Raw genomic sequence first — 13,601 nt, 5'->3', positions numbered from 1 at the left:
TTTACCCGGATTTCTCATCATTTCTCTGCAATCCACCAAATGGCGGGACGTATCCCATAGATGGCGGGACATATACCAAAGATGGCGGGACGTATCCCATAGATGGCGGGACGTATCCCATAGATGGCGGGACATATACCAAAGATGGCGGGACGTATCCCATAGATGGCGGGACGTATCCCATAGATGGCGGGACGTATCCCATAGATGGCAGGACGTATCCCATAGATGGCAGGACGTATCCCATACATGGCAGGACGTATCCCATAGATGGCGGGACGTATCCCATACATGGCAGAACGTATCCCATAGATGGCGGGACGTATCCCATAGATGGCGGGACGTATCCCATAGATGGCGGGACGTATCCCATTGATGGCGGGACGTATCTAATAGATGGCGGGACGTATCCCATACATGGCGGGACGTATCCCATACATGGCGGGACGTATCCCATACATGGCGGGACGTATCCCATAGATGGCGGGACGTATCCCATACACGGTGGGACGTATCCCATACACGGCGGGACGTATCCCATAGATGTTGTTAAAGAGGATCTGTTGCTATTCCATGTCTAATCTATTAAACGCTTGAATTTCCCATCTTTACTAATAACTCTATTCTATTGTCCCTCTGTTGTTCCTCTTGTCTATTCTAAATTGACAGGATGCTGCGATTCTCCTTGTGAAGGTGGTATGTCCCTACATAATCCTGTACTGTTCGCAGTGATTAGACGCCATCAGTGTGTAGTGACAGATCCCCAACTGGTAACACAGACGTCAATTTATTTAGACATTTCTAGGAGGAACAATGGAGTATTTGGTGGAAGTGGTGAAGGGTCCTCTTAAAGCCCCTTGGTCACGATGTGATGTAGTCAGGGTGACCCTGATCCTGACTCTTGCTTTATGACATCAGGTAACATTAGTCCACCATGTTTGGTCACACAATGACTCTGATCTTATGTGGCTTAGCTATTCATTAAGGAGTTGGAACGAAAGTTTCTCCAAAAACAAGAGCAATGTCTTAGGGCTTCGGCCACTTGTGCTAACTAGAGATGAGCGAGTACTGTTCGGATCAGCCGTTCTGAACAGCACGCTCCCATAGAAATGACTGGAAGCACCTGGCATGTACTCTTTGCCGGCGGCCGGTCGCCGTGCCAGGTGCTTCCATTCATTTCTATGGGAGCGTGCTGTTCAGAACGGCTGATCCGAACAGTGTTCGCTCATCTCTAGTACTAACGTGTTTATTGAAGAATCAACAGTCTTATACATCGTATTCTTTTATCTGTAGGTAAAACCGTCCAGGACTCGGACAATCTCTGATGCAGGATGATGGCGGCACATCTCATCCTCTGCACCACCATCGCCTTCATCACTTTTAGAGACGGCGCTTGTGCCAAAAATGTCAATTTCCATAATGTGAGACCTCCCTTAGACCGTAAGTGTGATTCTGTATTACCGCGAGGAATGTATTCGACAGATCTTATAAATATGTCTTATAGTCTGACCATTTAACCCCTTAAAGTGTAACTCAAACTATAAAACATCTTAAACATCTTACCATGACTTTTACAATAGTGGGAAACTCTTCTCGGGAATCTGAGTTTTTGCATTTCTCCCCATTATTGGGTTGATCCTGTTTCACGTACAGTTCAGCTACCAAGTTGTTCCCGCTCAGGATCCTCTCAGGAAGGTTTTTTCCTGGATGTATTTCTTGATGTTCTTCTTAATATCCATGAATGATACATCATTGGTCTAGATGGAATAGACTGATACATTGATGAGATAAAATATATGGTTGTTCCACTTCCCTTCTTCAATGATCAACAACTTAGATCTAATAAACCCGTGCTAAAAACGAATTGACAAACTTTTTATATTGTTGTTTCTTTGGTATTTTGGTGCATGTGAATGTAACCTTACATGTGTAAGAAGAAGTCCTGAAGATCATCTCCGCTGACTGTTTCCTTTACTTGCAGCCACTCCATTCCCCAACAGCTTCAAGTGTTTCACATGTGACAAATCTCCTGACAATTACAACTGCAATCGCTGGGCCGAAGACAGGTGGTGCCCGCCAAGTAAGTACAATATATATATATATATATATATATATATATATATATATATATATATATATATATATATATGTATACACAGTATATATATGTGCAGTATTCAGGTATTCATTTATTATATTCTGCAATTTTCACTCTGTCCACTAAGCCTATTACTAGACTGATACCTCATTTAGATCACAGACTGGATTACAATATAAGATAACACCTCTATAGACAACACCACTGAGCCATCATTACATCACTACTGACAATAGATGATGTCACAGCTTATCTCCTCCCCCTCCCTGCACAGAGCATGTCTAGAAAACTCTCCTATAGACCTCAATGACTGTGCCGTAAAGCACTAAATGCTATTAACAGAGCAGAGGAGAAGCTCAGACAAGATGGCCGCCCCATAATCATGTACAGGAAATAGAATAAAAAAAATCTACAATCAGAAAATAGATTTTATAAAAAAAAATAAATAAAAAACAACAATATGCTGCCCCGTCGCAGGATTACTTTGTGGCATGTACAGTGAATATATATTAACCTTGTGTTGCAGACACGCATTACTGTAAGACCGTGCACCACTTCACCAGCCATGGGAAAAGTAAATCCGTCACGAAGAAGTGCGCGACGAGAGAGGAATGTCACAGCGTGGGGTGTCGCCACCATCGGGACTCAGGTCATATGGTAAGGATGTCCTGTCCACGTGATTCTGGACTATCCATATCTGCCCACTCTCCTGGAACGTCCGTGATGTTCTGATAAAAAAAAAAAGGAGCCCTCCCGGAACCCTGAAAGAGTGGAAAGATCTCCTGGACTTGCGGAATGAATCTGCACCCACCGGGCTCCAGCTCATATTCTAGGTGACGGGAGCCGATCACGTACCAAAATGTGCATAAATGGCACATCTTGTGTCCACATCACAAAACAGGGGCATGAAAGGGGGTGTCATGCCCGAAAGGAGTGTTTTGGGGCGGGGGGGGTTAAATAAAGGGGGTGTGGCTTTTCAAAAAGTTTTGTTACATTTTGTATATTGGGTGCTCCTGGATTCTACTTGCCAAAATTTGGCAAATATTGGAGTATCAGGTCCCTGACGATTTGTGTAGATTCTTTCCTAATATCTTGGAGTCTCCAGCCAATAGGGCTGAGCTCCCGATGTCCCGAAGACTGGACAAATCTCCTTGGTCTCGCGGTCGTATACGACCCTAGCACAAAAAAGTGGCATCACTTGTCCACGTTGCAAAAAGTGGCCAAAAAACAAGATGGCGTGTCACACCTCCAGAGGGGTCGTCTTTATTAAAAGGGGTCTCTTAATACAAACATTTTTTGCATCTTCCTTCCTGTGCTGATCTATCTCCTTCTTCTAGGAGTGCACCTCCTGTTGTGACGGGATGATCTGCAACGTGGACGTACCCACGAATCACACCAACGCTGTATTGGACCTCATGAGATCCCACCGGAAGTCTGATGCCCACAGGGTGGCGTCTTTCCTGCCTGTTGTGGCAGCGGCCATCTTCATTCTGGCGATCCTCTAGCACCGCTGGACTCCTATGGGAGGAAACAGTCATGGACTCCTCAGACGACTTGGCGGTTTTATAATGTGGACATGGCAAAGTCGTCTCATTGCCGAAACGCTGGTAACAATCAGGTGGTAACGCTTAGGGCTGCGCCATCTTAGGATATAAGTTTTTTCCATGTTTCGATGGGAATGTGTTAACCCCTGGGATTCTGACCCAGGAATATGGACAGTCGGCCATGTTGTTGTGGCTCCCATGCAATCAAATTATTATGCACCAGGACGAACACAAGAGGGCGCAACCGGAGATGTATTGGCGCTGCAGCCTATGTTTCAGACTGTCAGTGTATACCCACAGGGGGGTGCCGGAGCTGGCCTCAAAAGCTACAATTTTAATCAATTTTGTAAAATTTAGTGTACAGATTTCTGTGTTTTTAAGGACAATGTGTATATGTGATTGTATTTATTGCTCTTATTATTACTAGATGTAGTCATGCAAGACTATCGGGTCAGTCAAGTCTTCTGAGATGTTAAAGGAACACTCCGTTATACCTAGTGCAGAACATGAGGGGGCGGAGCTTGGCACAGATTGTCATGTTGATGTTCTTTGATGTCATGCTCCGCCCCCCCAGCCCCGGAACATGCAATAATATAGTGCATCAGTTTAGTCTGGAGTGCTCATTTAAAGAGGACCAGGTGTGAAAATCCCAATGACCTCCACCATCTGATCGGTCCTGAATTTTGGTGTTTTGTGTATCCAAATTTGTTCAGCTATTCCACAGATATAAGCCCTGTGAATGCGGACACAGATTAGGGTCTATTAGCCAAGTGGGCGGTAACACTGTGGGGTCTCTGTGCGCTGTATGTCATGCACTGTTACCGTCCACTTGGCTAGTACACCCTAATTTACATCACCACTGACCGGGCTTATATCTGTGGAGTAGCTGAACGGATTTGGATAAACAAAACACCAAAATGCTTAGGATGACAGTGCCGATTAGATGATGGAGCTTTAATTCCTTCATCTACCATTATAATATTACAGAATTAATAAAAACATGGCTGCTTTCTTTCACAAACAGCACCACACCTGTCCATGGTTGAGTCTGGTATTGCAACTTCGCTCCATTGACATGAATAGGACCAAGTTGTAATACCACGCTCAACCTGTGGTCAGGTGTGGCAGTATTTTTTGGGAAAAAAAGCAGCAGTATTTTTATGATCCATTTAAAGGGACGGGAGGGAGATATTAATGATTTGGCGTCTCATTTGTATTGTACTTATTGTCATATATAAGCATTGGAGTTATAGAAATGCACTTGTCAGACCCAAAATTCTGCTAAAAAACGTATACATTTCCTGTGGCCCTGGGGTGTCAGGGCCCAACGCTCAAACACAAGGCCGCTATGTGCACTGACCTCGCACCGAGCGATACACGGAAATGTGTAGTGAGATAGCGCCACCTACAATAGTATATCACAACCGCACCTTTGCACTGCCCCTTTCTGTATATTACAGAGAAGTTTTGGGCCCCCGGGTGCAGCCATGTTTGGCTATCAGGGCATGCTGGGAGTTGTAGTTTCACAAACTGAAGGTCCACAGTTTATAGACCCCAACTCTGTAGCTACACCATGTCCACCTAATCTGTATCGAAGGGCGAATTTATATTATTTAACTTGTAATGATCCTGAGCTTCAGAGCTGCAATCGCAATTCTTCTTGTTGCAAGTGGAAACCGTCAGCAATCCTGTTGACAGATGAACGTGAACTTGGCCATGTTTCTGTAAGGCAGAATGGTATTATATCAGATTGCTGCACAGTGCCTGGTGTGATAACTGAATTGTGCTCTGTGCACACAGTGATGGAAGATTTCAGCTCTGAAGCCTTCAGAATTATGAATGCAGCTCTGAAGTATAATACAGACTGTAACAAAGGATCGGTATAAGATAAGAAATATAATGCACATTTTTATGTAAAGACTAATATATAAGCAAGAGATTCACAAGCTCATCCTCCAGAACATGTCAACAGTCTTCCATTTATTTCAAGAAACAAAACAATCCGTCTTATAGATTGGATTCATCTTGTTGTAATTTCTATTTTTCTATGATGTAAGTACATTGGGTACTTTAATTGTCATGTATTAAAGGAGTTGACCAGGATTAGAAACATATGCTTTCTCCCCCCAAAAAAAAAAAAAAAAAAAAAAAAAAAATAGCGCCGCTCCAGTCTTCAGGTGGTGAGTGGTATTGCAGCTGAGTCTCGTTCACTTTGGTGAAACTGAGCTACAATATCAGGCACCCATGGACAGGTGTAGGGCTCTTTTTGGAAGAAGTGATCATGTGCTTACAATCCTGGACAACCTGTCGCAGAGAAGGAGTGGCCTTATTGTCCAGCCAATCACAGATCAGCACTCTTTGCCGTGACCGTTCCGGTACGCGATTGGCTCTGGTTGGCTGCTGTGACATTTTTGTTAGCATGCTACATGCAGACGTTACAATCTCTTTCTAGGTGACTTTTTGTCATTTATGTTTTTGATACATTTTGTATATTATTTATATAAATAAACATGATGAGCACTTACGTGATGCGATATGTGTGAACTGGGGTCTAATCACTGGAGCCATACATACTGTTCATACATCACTTTGTGCACCCCCCCTCCCCCTGCTACTGCGTGTTGTCCGTACCTTTAGGAAGTGACCATGATTATCTTGTTGGACAGGCTGCTTTGCATGCAACCTGGGTAATTTTCATGATGAAGAGCAATTTACATACTAATGTGCAAGGGACACACAGCCCTGGGGTAATTGTCCTATAAGTGGTCCCATTACTTATCTATAAAGTGAATATCCGCCCTTCACCACCACCTTGTAAATCTTTATACCCCTGCATAGCTTTTAACTCTGTTACCTGCAGTCACCACTAGAGGGAGCCCAGGAGCTTATTGCCTATTTTTGTCTTTCTTGCCTGGAATGTATAGCTGTTGGCTCCTGGGCGCCCTCTAGTGGTGGCTGCTGGTAGTCAAGAATGTCTCATTTAACTCGATATAGAAATAACTGGAAAAAATCTAAATAAAAATATATATAAGGCAAAATTCACACACCAGTGACCAGCAAACGGCATCTGTTTGACGGATGTAACTATATAGTAAAAACCACTTAAAATCTGCTCCAAAATCTTGACTGCTGGCAATTTTGTTCTAATTCTACATTACACCATTCCTCTGTTATTCCTCCTGGAAATGTATGAATAAATGGACAACTGGGCATTACCGTTCACCTTGTCAATAGGGTGTACTCTGATTAACCCCTTAGATGCTGTGATCAATAGCAATCAAGGCAACCAAGGGGTCTGGTGGCAAGATCAGCGCCACACCTGTTTGTGGCTTTAAAGGAAATGTGCTGCAATACCAGACACAACCCATAGACCGGTGTGGCACTGTGGATAACGTACACCTAGACCGTAGGTAACTTATAGGACCCAGATTGTACCCTGTATGGTCAGGAGCACTGACAGTGGCCGAGATCAATCGATGGTGAACAAACATTACTGGGCAGGATCCAACGTGCGCGGCTACGGGGAAGTCTAATGCTGGCGCACGCTGTGTTTGCAGAGCCAGGAATGCTGGGACATGTGTTCTGACATCTCCCTCCGCCGTTCTCCTGTGTAATGTCTGTCGCCCTCTCCACGGTGGACAATGGCTTGTTTTTAATCTGTCTGAATTTTTCAGATTGTCATGAGGCAACGTCTTGATGTGTAAAAATTTACAAGGCAAGAGGTCTGTTTCCCCTAGAAACCAATCAGATTTAGCCCTGGTGTAATCTGAAAGAGCGCCCCCTCCTGGAGTAGCTGATATCTGTGCCCACTGTGGTGTCCCTCTGTAATCCAACGTGTAAATGGCAGCGCAGTGTTTGCTATTGGCAACAGCACCAGTTTGGGAAATTTTTCTCAAGGTGCAGGCCCTGATTCTCTCTCGGAGTGAGACCTGCTCTGCATTAGACGTGAGGGCGGATGCACGGCCATATTTACAAGTAATTAGACCTGCCTTAATTTCCTGGGTGCAGTAATATAGGTGATTATGGGGGTGGGTGACCCCACCTGTATGAATGCCGCATCCGCCGGCGTACAGGCGCTATTATCCCTCCTGCTGCTTTGTACTCCCTCACTGCTTTGTGTTTATCATGCTTTGAAAAACCTTGTACGAGGGAAGTCAATGCTGCAAAAACAATCCATTTACCTGCACAATGAAGACAGGATTCCCCACCCCCTCTCCGAAATTAGCGGAAATCTATCCAATTCTCCTCCACCCTGGTAATCTCCTATTTACTGGATTTACACGCGGCTCAGAAGGATTCTTCTTACTCCTATGGGATCAGGAGGTGTTTGTCCATCCGCCGTCTTGAAAATGTGCTGACAGCGGCAAAAATGTGCAACCTACTCACCTTGCACATGGGCTTCTAATATACACAGTCCCGTCACATTAATGCAACCACCTGTCTAATCCAGAATAAGCACCTTTGGCAGGGCGGACACTGCGAGACGTGCAGGGAGAGAGGAGATGGTGTGATGATGTCACTGGGATGTTGAGCCATGCCGACTCCAGTGCCGTGGCCAGCTGCGCTAGGTTACGTGGTTGAGCATCCATGGCGCGAGCAACCCGATCCAGGTGGTCCCACAGATTCTCGATTGGGTTCAAGTCCGGGGAATTTGCTGGCCAAGGGAGTACGGTAAACTCATCCTGGTGCTCCTCGAACCACGCACGTATACTGCAAGCTTTATGACACGTCGCATTGTCCTGAGGAAAAACATTTTGCATGTAGGGGTGAACATGGTCCGCAAGGATAGATGCATACTTGTGTTGATCCATAGTGCCTTCCACAATGATGAGTGCACCCAGATGGCTGATGACACGCGCCTTCTGCCATTGGTTATTTATCGTTGACGTCATAAGTAGGCGCTGGTCACATTAATATGACTGGACTATGTATGTTACTGTATTTGGTTATATTACATTCTATCATCATATCACCCTGCATATGGGATTCTAATATATGTTGCTGTATACGGTTATGTTACATCATATCATCATATACTTTGTGTTCCAGTCCCTCGCTTACCTTCGGGCCGCTCAATACTTCTCAAAACCATATACTACATATGGACTACACGTCATATACACACATCAGGGATGTGCTTGCACAATCCTTACTATGTAGGCAATGCCGCACACCCCTATTATCTATTTTCTTGCGTCAGCCCATCATGGAGGTCCCTTTGTAATCCTGATACAAATCATAGTTATATTACAGATAGGGAAATGACACGGAAGACCTCCTCGCTACATGGACTCTGTGTGGTCTCTGCAAATCTGACACCACCAAGCAGGTCAAACATGGCTGATATGTGTAGCTATCAAACATGTATACAAGCAGAGACTACAGAGAGGGGAAGGAGAGAGATGGAGCTCTGATATATCTACAGTAATAAGTGAGTCATTTCTGTTGAGGTCTGTATTCCTTATAACAACTGTGTAGCAAAAGAGAACTATCTCTCTATTGGGCAGATGGCTCTTTGAGAATCTGTCCTCCCCCCTCCCCTCTCCATAGACTTCTACAGATCTGATCAGTGGCAGAAGGAGGCAAATAAGTGAAGAAAAGGGCACCACCTGCTCCATTGCCTTAGAAAAAATAAGAAACCTTAAAGTTTTAAGCTCCACCTGTAATTCTCTCAGTAGTAACTTCCATATCTATATCTGTCATCTCCGGGGCCTCCTGGAACATCTTTCTTAGTATCCGCCCTTCTCGCTCAGGATTTAATAGACGTGTTCTAACTTTGACAAGTTTTCCGCCCACCCGAGGAAGTTTCTTTCTCTTATACACAATTGTAAGATTTATGGGTTTTTTTTACATTTCCTTAAAGTCGTCCTTAATGTGGACTGTAGAAACCATCAGTTATGGAACATTGACAATGCTCACGGAGATACATAATCTCCACCATTATGCGCTTGGCTGGCGATCTGTCACACTTAATTACTGTTTACACTATTTTTCTGCTCTTGGTCAAGGTCCTTAAACCTTCCCACGTTGTCTGCAACGCAAATATTACCAACGTCTGTCGGAGATGATAAAGTAACTACTTGTAGGAAGGTATCAACCCCCGGCCAACGAGCGCTGACAACAAGGAGTCTTCTAATCCATCAGGAATATGATGCATGAAGATGGAGACATTGACCTTGTCAGAATACTGTCTACTCTTGTGCATGTGAGCGGAAATCCTAGGGCCATACAGGGGCAGATTTGGCATTTCTGGGGCCCTAGCCGAAGGTATATCTAATACTGCCCCTAATATCTAATACTGTCAGGGGACGATAGCATCACTTGCTGTCCATGACACTTCTATTTGAATGTGGTGCCACTGGGAAGCATTATACTTTGGGGGGGGGGGGCATTTTGCTGTGTATGAAGCCCACAGGAAGCATTTATTTAGGTGGGAATGTTACTCACCCAGCTCTTTGGGGCTCTATCTCGTCGGGATCCCTGTCAGCTTGCGATATGCGGGAGCTGACTTTTTCTCATAGGAATGCATTGACCAGCGTTGATTGGCCGAATGCCATACAATGTACAATATTCGTCCAATCAATTCTGGTTCTGCCGGAGGAGGCGGAGTCTAAGATCGGTCCACAGCAGTCTCCATTGTGGTCCGATCTCAGATGTAGCAGAGCTGGCCGTGCGCTGAGATGCAACAGGGTTCAGCACACAGTCAGCTCTGCTGCATCTCAGGTGTAGCAGAGCTGTGTCAACTCTGCTATACCTGAGATCGGACCAAAATGGAGACTGCTGTGGACCGATCTTAGACTCCGCCTCCTCACAGACGAGCCTCCGGCAGAACCAGTGTTGATTGGCCGAATGCTGCACTCTGTATGGCATTCGGCCAATCAACGCTGGTCAATGCATTCCTATGGGAAAAAGTCATCTCCCGCATATTGCAAGCTGACAGGGATCCCGACAAGTGAGTGGCGTAATACAGTGACTTGGGCATGTTAGATGCCCCCAGACATGCTTCCCCTGCTGTCCCAGTTGCATTCCAGGGAGTGGGCATCATTTCCTGGGGTGTCATAGTGGACTTGGTGACTCTCCTGAGTCGAAGAGTGGTTTCCCCTGAAACAAAGCATTTTTTCCCCATAGACTATAATGGGGTTTGATATATGTTCAAATAGTCGAATATTGAGGGGCGATTCGAAACGAATATCGAATATTCAGCACTGTAGGGATTGTAGGGTTATAGGTTGGACTTGATGGACTGATGTCTTTATCCAACCTCATCTACTATGTAACTAAATGTAACTATGCAATTTTACTGTTCGCTCATCTCTAATAGAAAACTGATTAAATACTGTGAAACACATACATCTTTGGTATCCCTGTGTCTGAACGCCGCCACGTTCCTTCTCATCGCCCCCACCCGCAGTAAGCTCCGGGGCCGCTGTCACGTTGCTAGGACAGCCGGGAGCCTTGCAAAGTCGGCAGCCAGAAGATAGAGAGGCTGCGGGGCCGGGTGAGGAGCATATGTGGCGGGGACACGCAGGGGTGGACGTGGCGGCGCACGGCGGGTCCAAGCCAACGGCATATGCCTAAGTATTACCAGCTCAGCACCACCGCAAACCTGCAGACGAAGTCGCAGGCAGATGCTAGTATAATAACTAAAACTAGAACTAAATACACGGCACATTCTCTCAATATTGAGACCAGGCCTTTCATCCCTCCAAAAGACGTGAGCGATCCAGATATAAGATATAGAGATTGTCCTTGTGATTTTGACAAGGTTCCCCTCTGATTTATTACACGTAAGCCGCAGTAATGGCGGATTGATTAACTCTTTATCCGCTTCCCCCTCTTACTGAATGTTGTCTTGTTGACTGCTTGTACTCTGGGCATGTTCTTCGAGGATTATCTCATTCTCTGGTCGTTGCTTTGTGTGTTTGGCGGAGAAGAGATTTGTGAAAGGAGTTACTTATTGGCCGGACCTTGAGTTCAAGTGGTTCATTCATTAATGTCACATTATTCACTGCCTACAACATGGAGCGCACGACTGACTTTACATACATTGTGTCCGAATCCTCTGTGTGTGACTTGTACGTAGATGATACTTCATATGGAACAGTTTTCAAGCACAGACAATAATATGGGAAGTTTGGGGTTCTGGTGGTGGGGGTGCAGATAGGGGGTGCCACAATAGCAATTACCAAACTTTGTTCCCCATATGTGTCCTGCATAGGGTTGAGTGATCAGGTTCGGAAAAGATTGGATGCCGATCGGCAATCGAGCAAATTTCACGATCGGGATCAGCTGGAAAATAATCAGAAATCGGATTTTAAAATTGATCCTGAAATCTCAAGATCGGCTCAACCTTAGTCCTGCGCTATACTTGAATGTAAATAACTTAGCTAGTATTCAGCACCCCACATGGGCCCACTACATATATGGCAAGGGCCTAAAGTATACAGCTCACCAAATGCAATATGGTGCAAAATTGAGATTGATGGCCATTATAGGGAGTTTCGTTGGCCTGCTTACTTGCTGTAATGGGGCTCAGGTACGGTGGTGGCCACGTTGCCATAAGAATTGGGTCTCACGTAACAGGTGACTTCATACATGCCTCTTGGATTCCATTGGGGTCATTCAGGCCAGACCTCACCAATCCATTAAAATAGGTAGATATCTACTATTTGGAGAAATATTCTGCTAAGTACTTTGCCTATAATCACTCACATAGCCATCAGCCCGATATCTGCCATTTGTCCGCTCTACAAGCAGTGTTATCTATACGACATAGAGCTGAGAGCCAACAAAATGGTCTGGATATAGAAACCACAAAGGTCATCGTGTTAAACAACTATTTGCTAAATCTGTGCAACACTGGCTAAATCTCGTTCCCATGAAATCCCATTGACTCCTGTAGCATCGTGTTGACACCATTGCTGGTGACTTTGCAGCAATTTGCACCATTTACTTTAACAGGACAACCCACGCTATTGGAAAAATGTAAGCACAAGCCTGCAGTCATGGCAGACCTGGATGATAACAGCTTTAGGTATGTTTCTATGATGAGGAGACACATTATTGATCCACACGTAATTTGTGATTTCCATGACGCCAGGTGCTAGTCCCAGCCTCATCCGGACACCGGAGCGCTGTCTGTCTCCAGCCATTAACCAGGCGTAGCTGCAATTACAGGTGCTAAATCAATTTAGGAAACAGATTTGGAGCGCTGGAGGAGGATCAATAAATCATAAAGATAATGCTAAGGTGCAGCCATATCTTTATATCCACTAGACACTTAAGATCTGTCTCTCCTTCCTCCATCACAGGGAATTTCCACCTTGGTATTTCCTGCTCTTGTCCGGGCCAACAATGTAAAGCTGATTGCACAAAGGACATAAACTATACAATGGTAATGGTAAATATTTATCCAGGGTGGACGTGGGTTTGGAAGGCGCCCCCCCCCCCCCCTTACTAGAATGGCCCCCATTTTCATAATAATGCAGTGCTATCTTTTTTATTTTTTAATGTAATGTAGATTGTGAGCCACATAACATGGGGAGAACATACAAACTCCTTGCAGATGTCGTTCCTGGTGGGATTCAAACCCAGGACTCCAGCGCTGCAAGGCTGCAGTGCCAACCACTGAGCCACCGTGTTGCCCCCATACTGCGCTATCTTGCCTAGTAAAATGCCAGACCCCTATGCTGCATCCCTGCAGATTTAACACGGGACAGCTCCGCACAGTGCAATGCCATCTTAATTGGCCCACACACAGAATAACGCATACTTTAGTGGCCCCCATACAGCATAATGCCCCCTTTACTTGCCCCCATATAGTATAAAGCCCTCTTTATTGGCCCACTCAGCATATTTCCCCCATACTGGACCCCACACAATATATTCTCCCTTCTTATCCCCTCCTCACACAGTATCATGTCCTTTTTATTGGCTTCCACACACTATATTGCCCCATT

At 45.1% G+C, this 13,601-nt stretch overlaps 1 protein-coding gene across 1 annotated transcript; it reads left to right on the top strand.

Moving 5' to 3' along the window:
* The first annotated feature begins 1,301 nt into the window (after window positions 1-1,301).
* Window positions 1,302-3,927, top strand: LYPD6B (LY6/PLAUR domain containing 6B). The gene is made up of 4 exons (XM_075285615.1): window positions 1,302-1,440; window positions 1,982-2,080; window positions 2,625-2,755; window positions 3,436-3,927. The coding sequence occupies exons 1-4, from the start codon at window positions 1,332-1,334 to the stop codon at window positions 3,601-3,603; spliced, it is 507 nt and encodes a 168-aa protein (XP_075141716.1). The 5' UTR covers window positions 1,302-1,331; the 3' UTR covers window positions 3,604-3,927.
* The last annotated feature ends 9,674 nt before the right edge of the window (window positions 3,928-13,601 follow it).

The sequence above is a fragment of the Leptodactylus fuscus genome, chromosome 8 (genome assembly GCF_031893055.1).
Source record: "Leptodactylus fuscus isolate aLepFus1 chromosome 8, aLepFus1.hap2, whole genome shotgun sequence".
Lineage (NCBI taxonomy): Eukaryota > Metazoa > Chordata > Amphibia > Anura > Leptodactylidae > Leptodactylus > Leptodactylus fuscus.
Note: the sequence above shows the minus strand (reverse complement) of the source record. Positions and strands in the feature narration are given on the sequence as shown.

Excerpts from the sequence above, each read along its gene's own strand:
- LYPD6B (XM_075285615.1), top strand. The coding sequence starts at position 1,332 with ATGATGGCGGCACATCTCATCCTCTGCACCACCATCGCCTTCATCACT. Across the intron at positions 1,441-1,981 it reads TGTGAGACCTCCCTTAGACC|CCACTCCATTCCCCAACAGC; the intron begins GTAAGTGTGATT and ends CTTTACTTGCAG. Across the intron at positions 2,081-2,624 it reads AGACAGGTGGTGCCCGCCAA|ACACGCATTACTGTAAGACC; the intron begins GTAAGTACAATA and ends CTTGTGTTGCAG.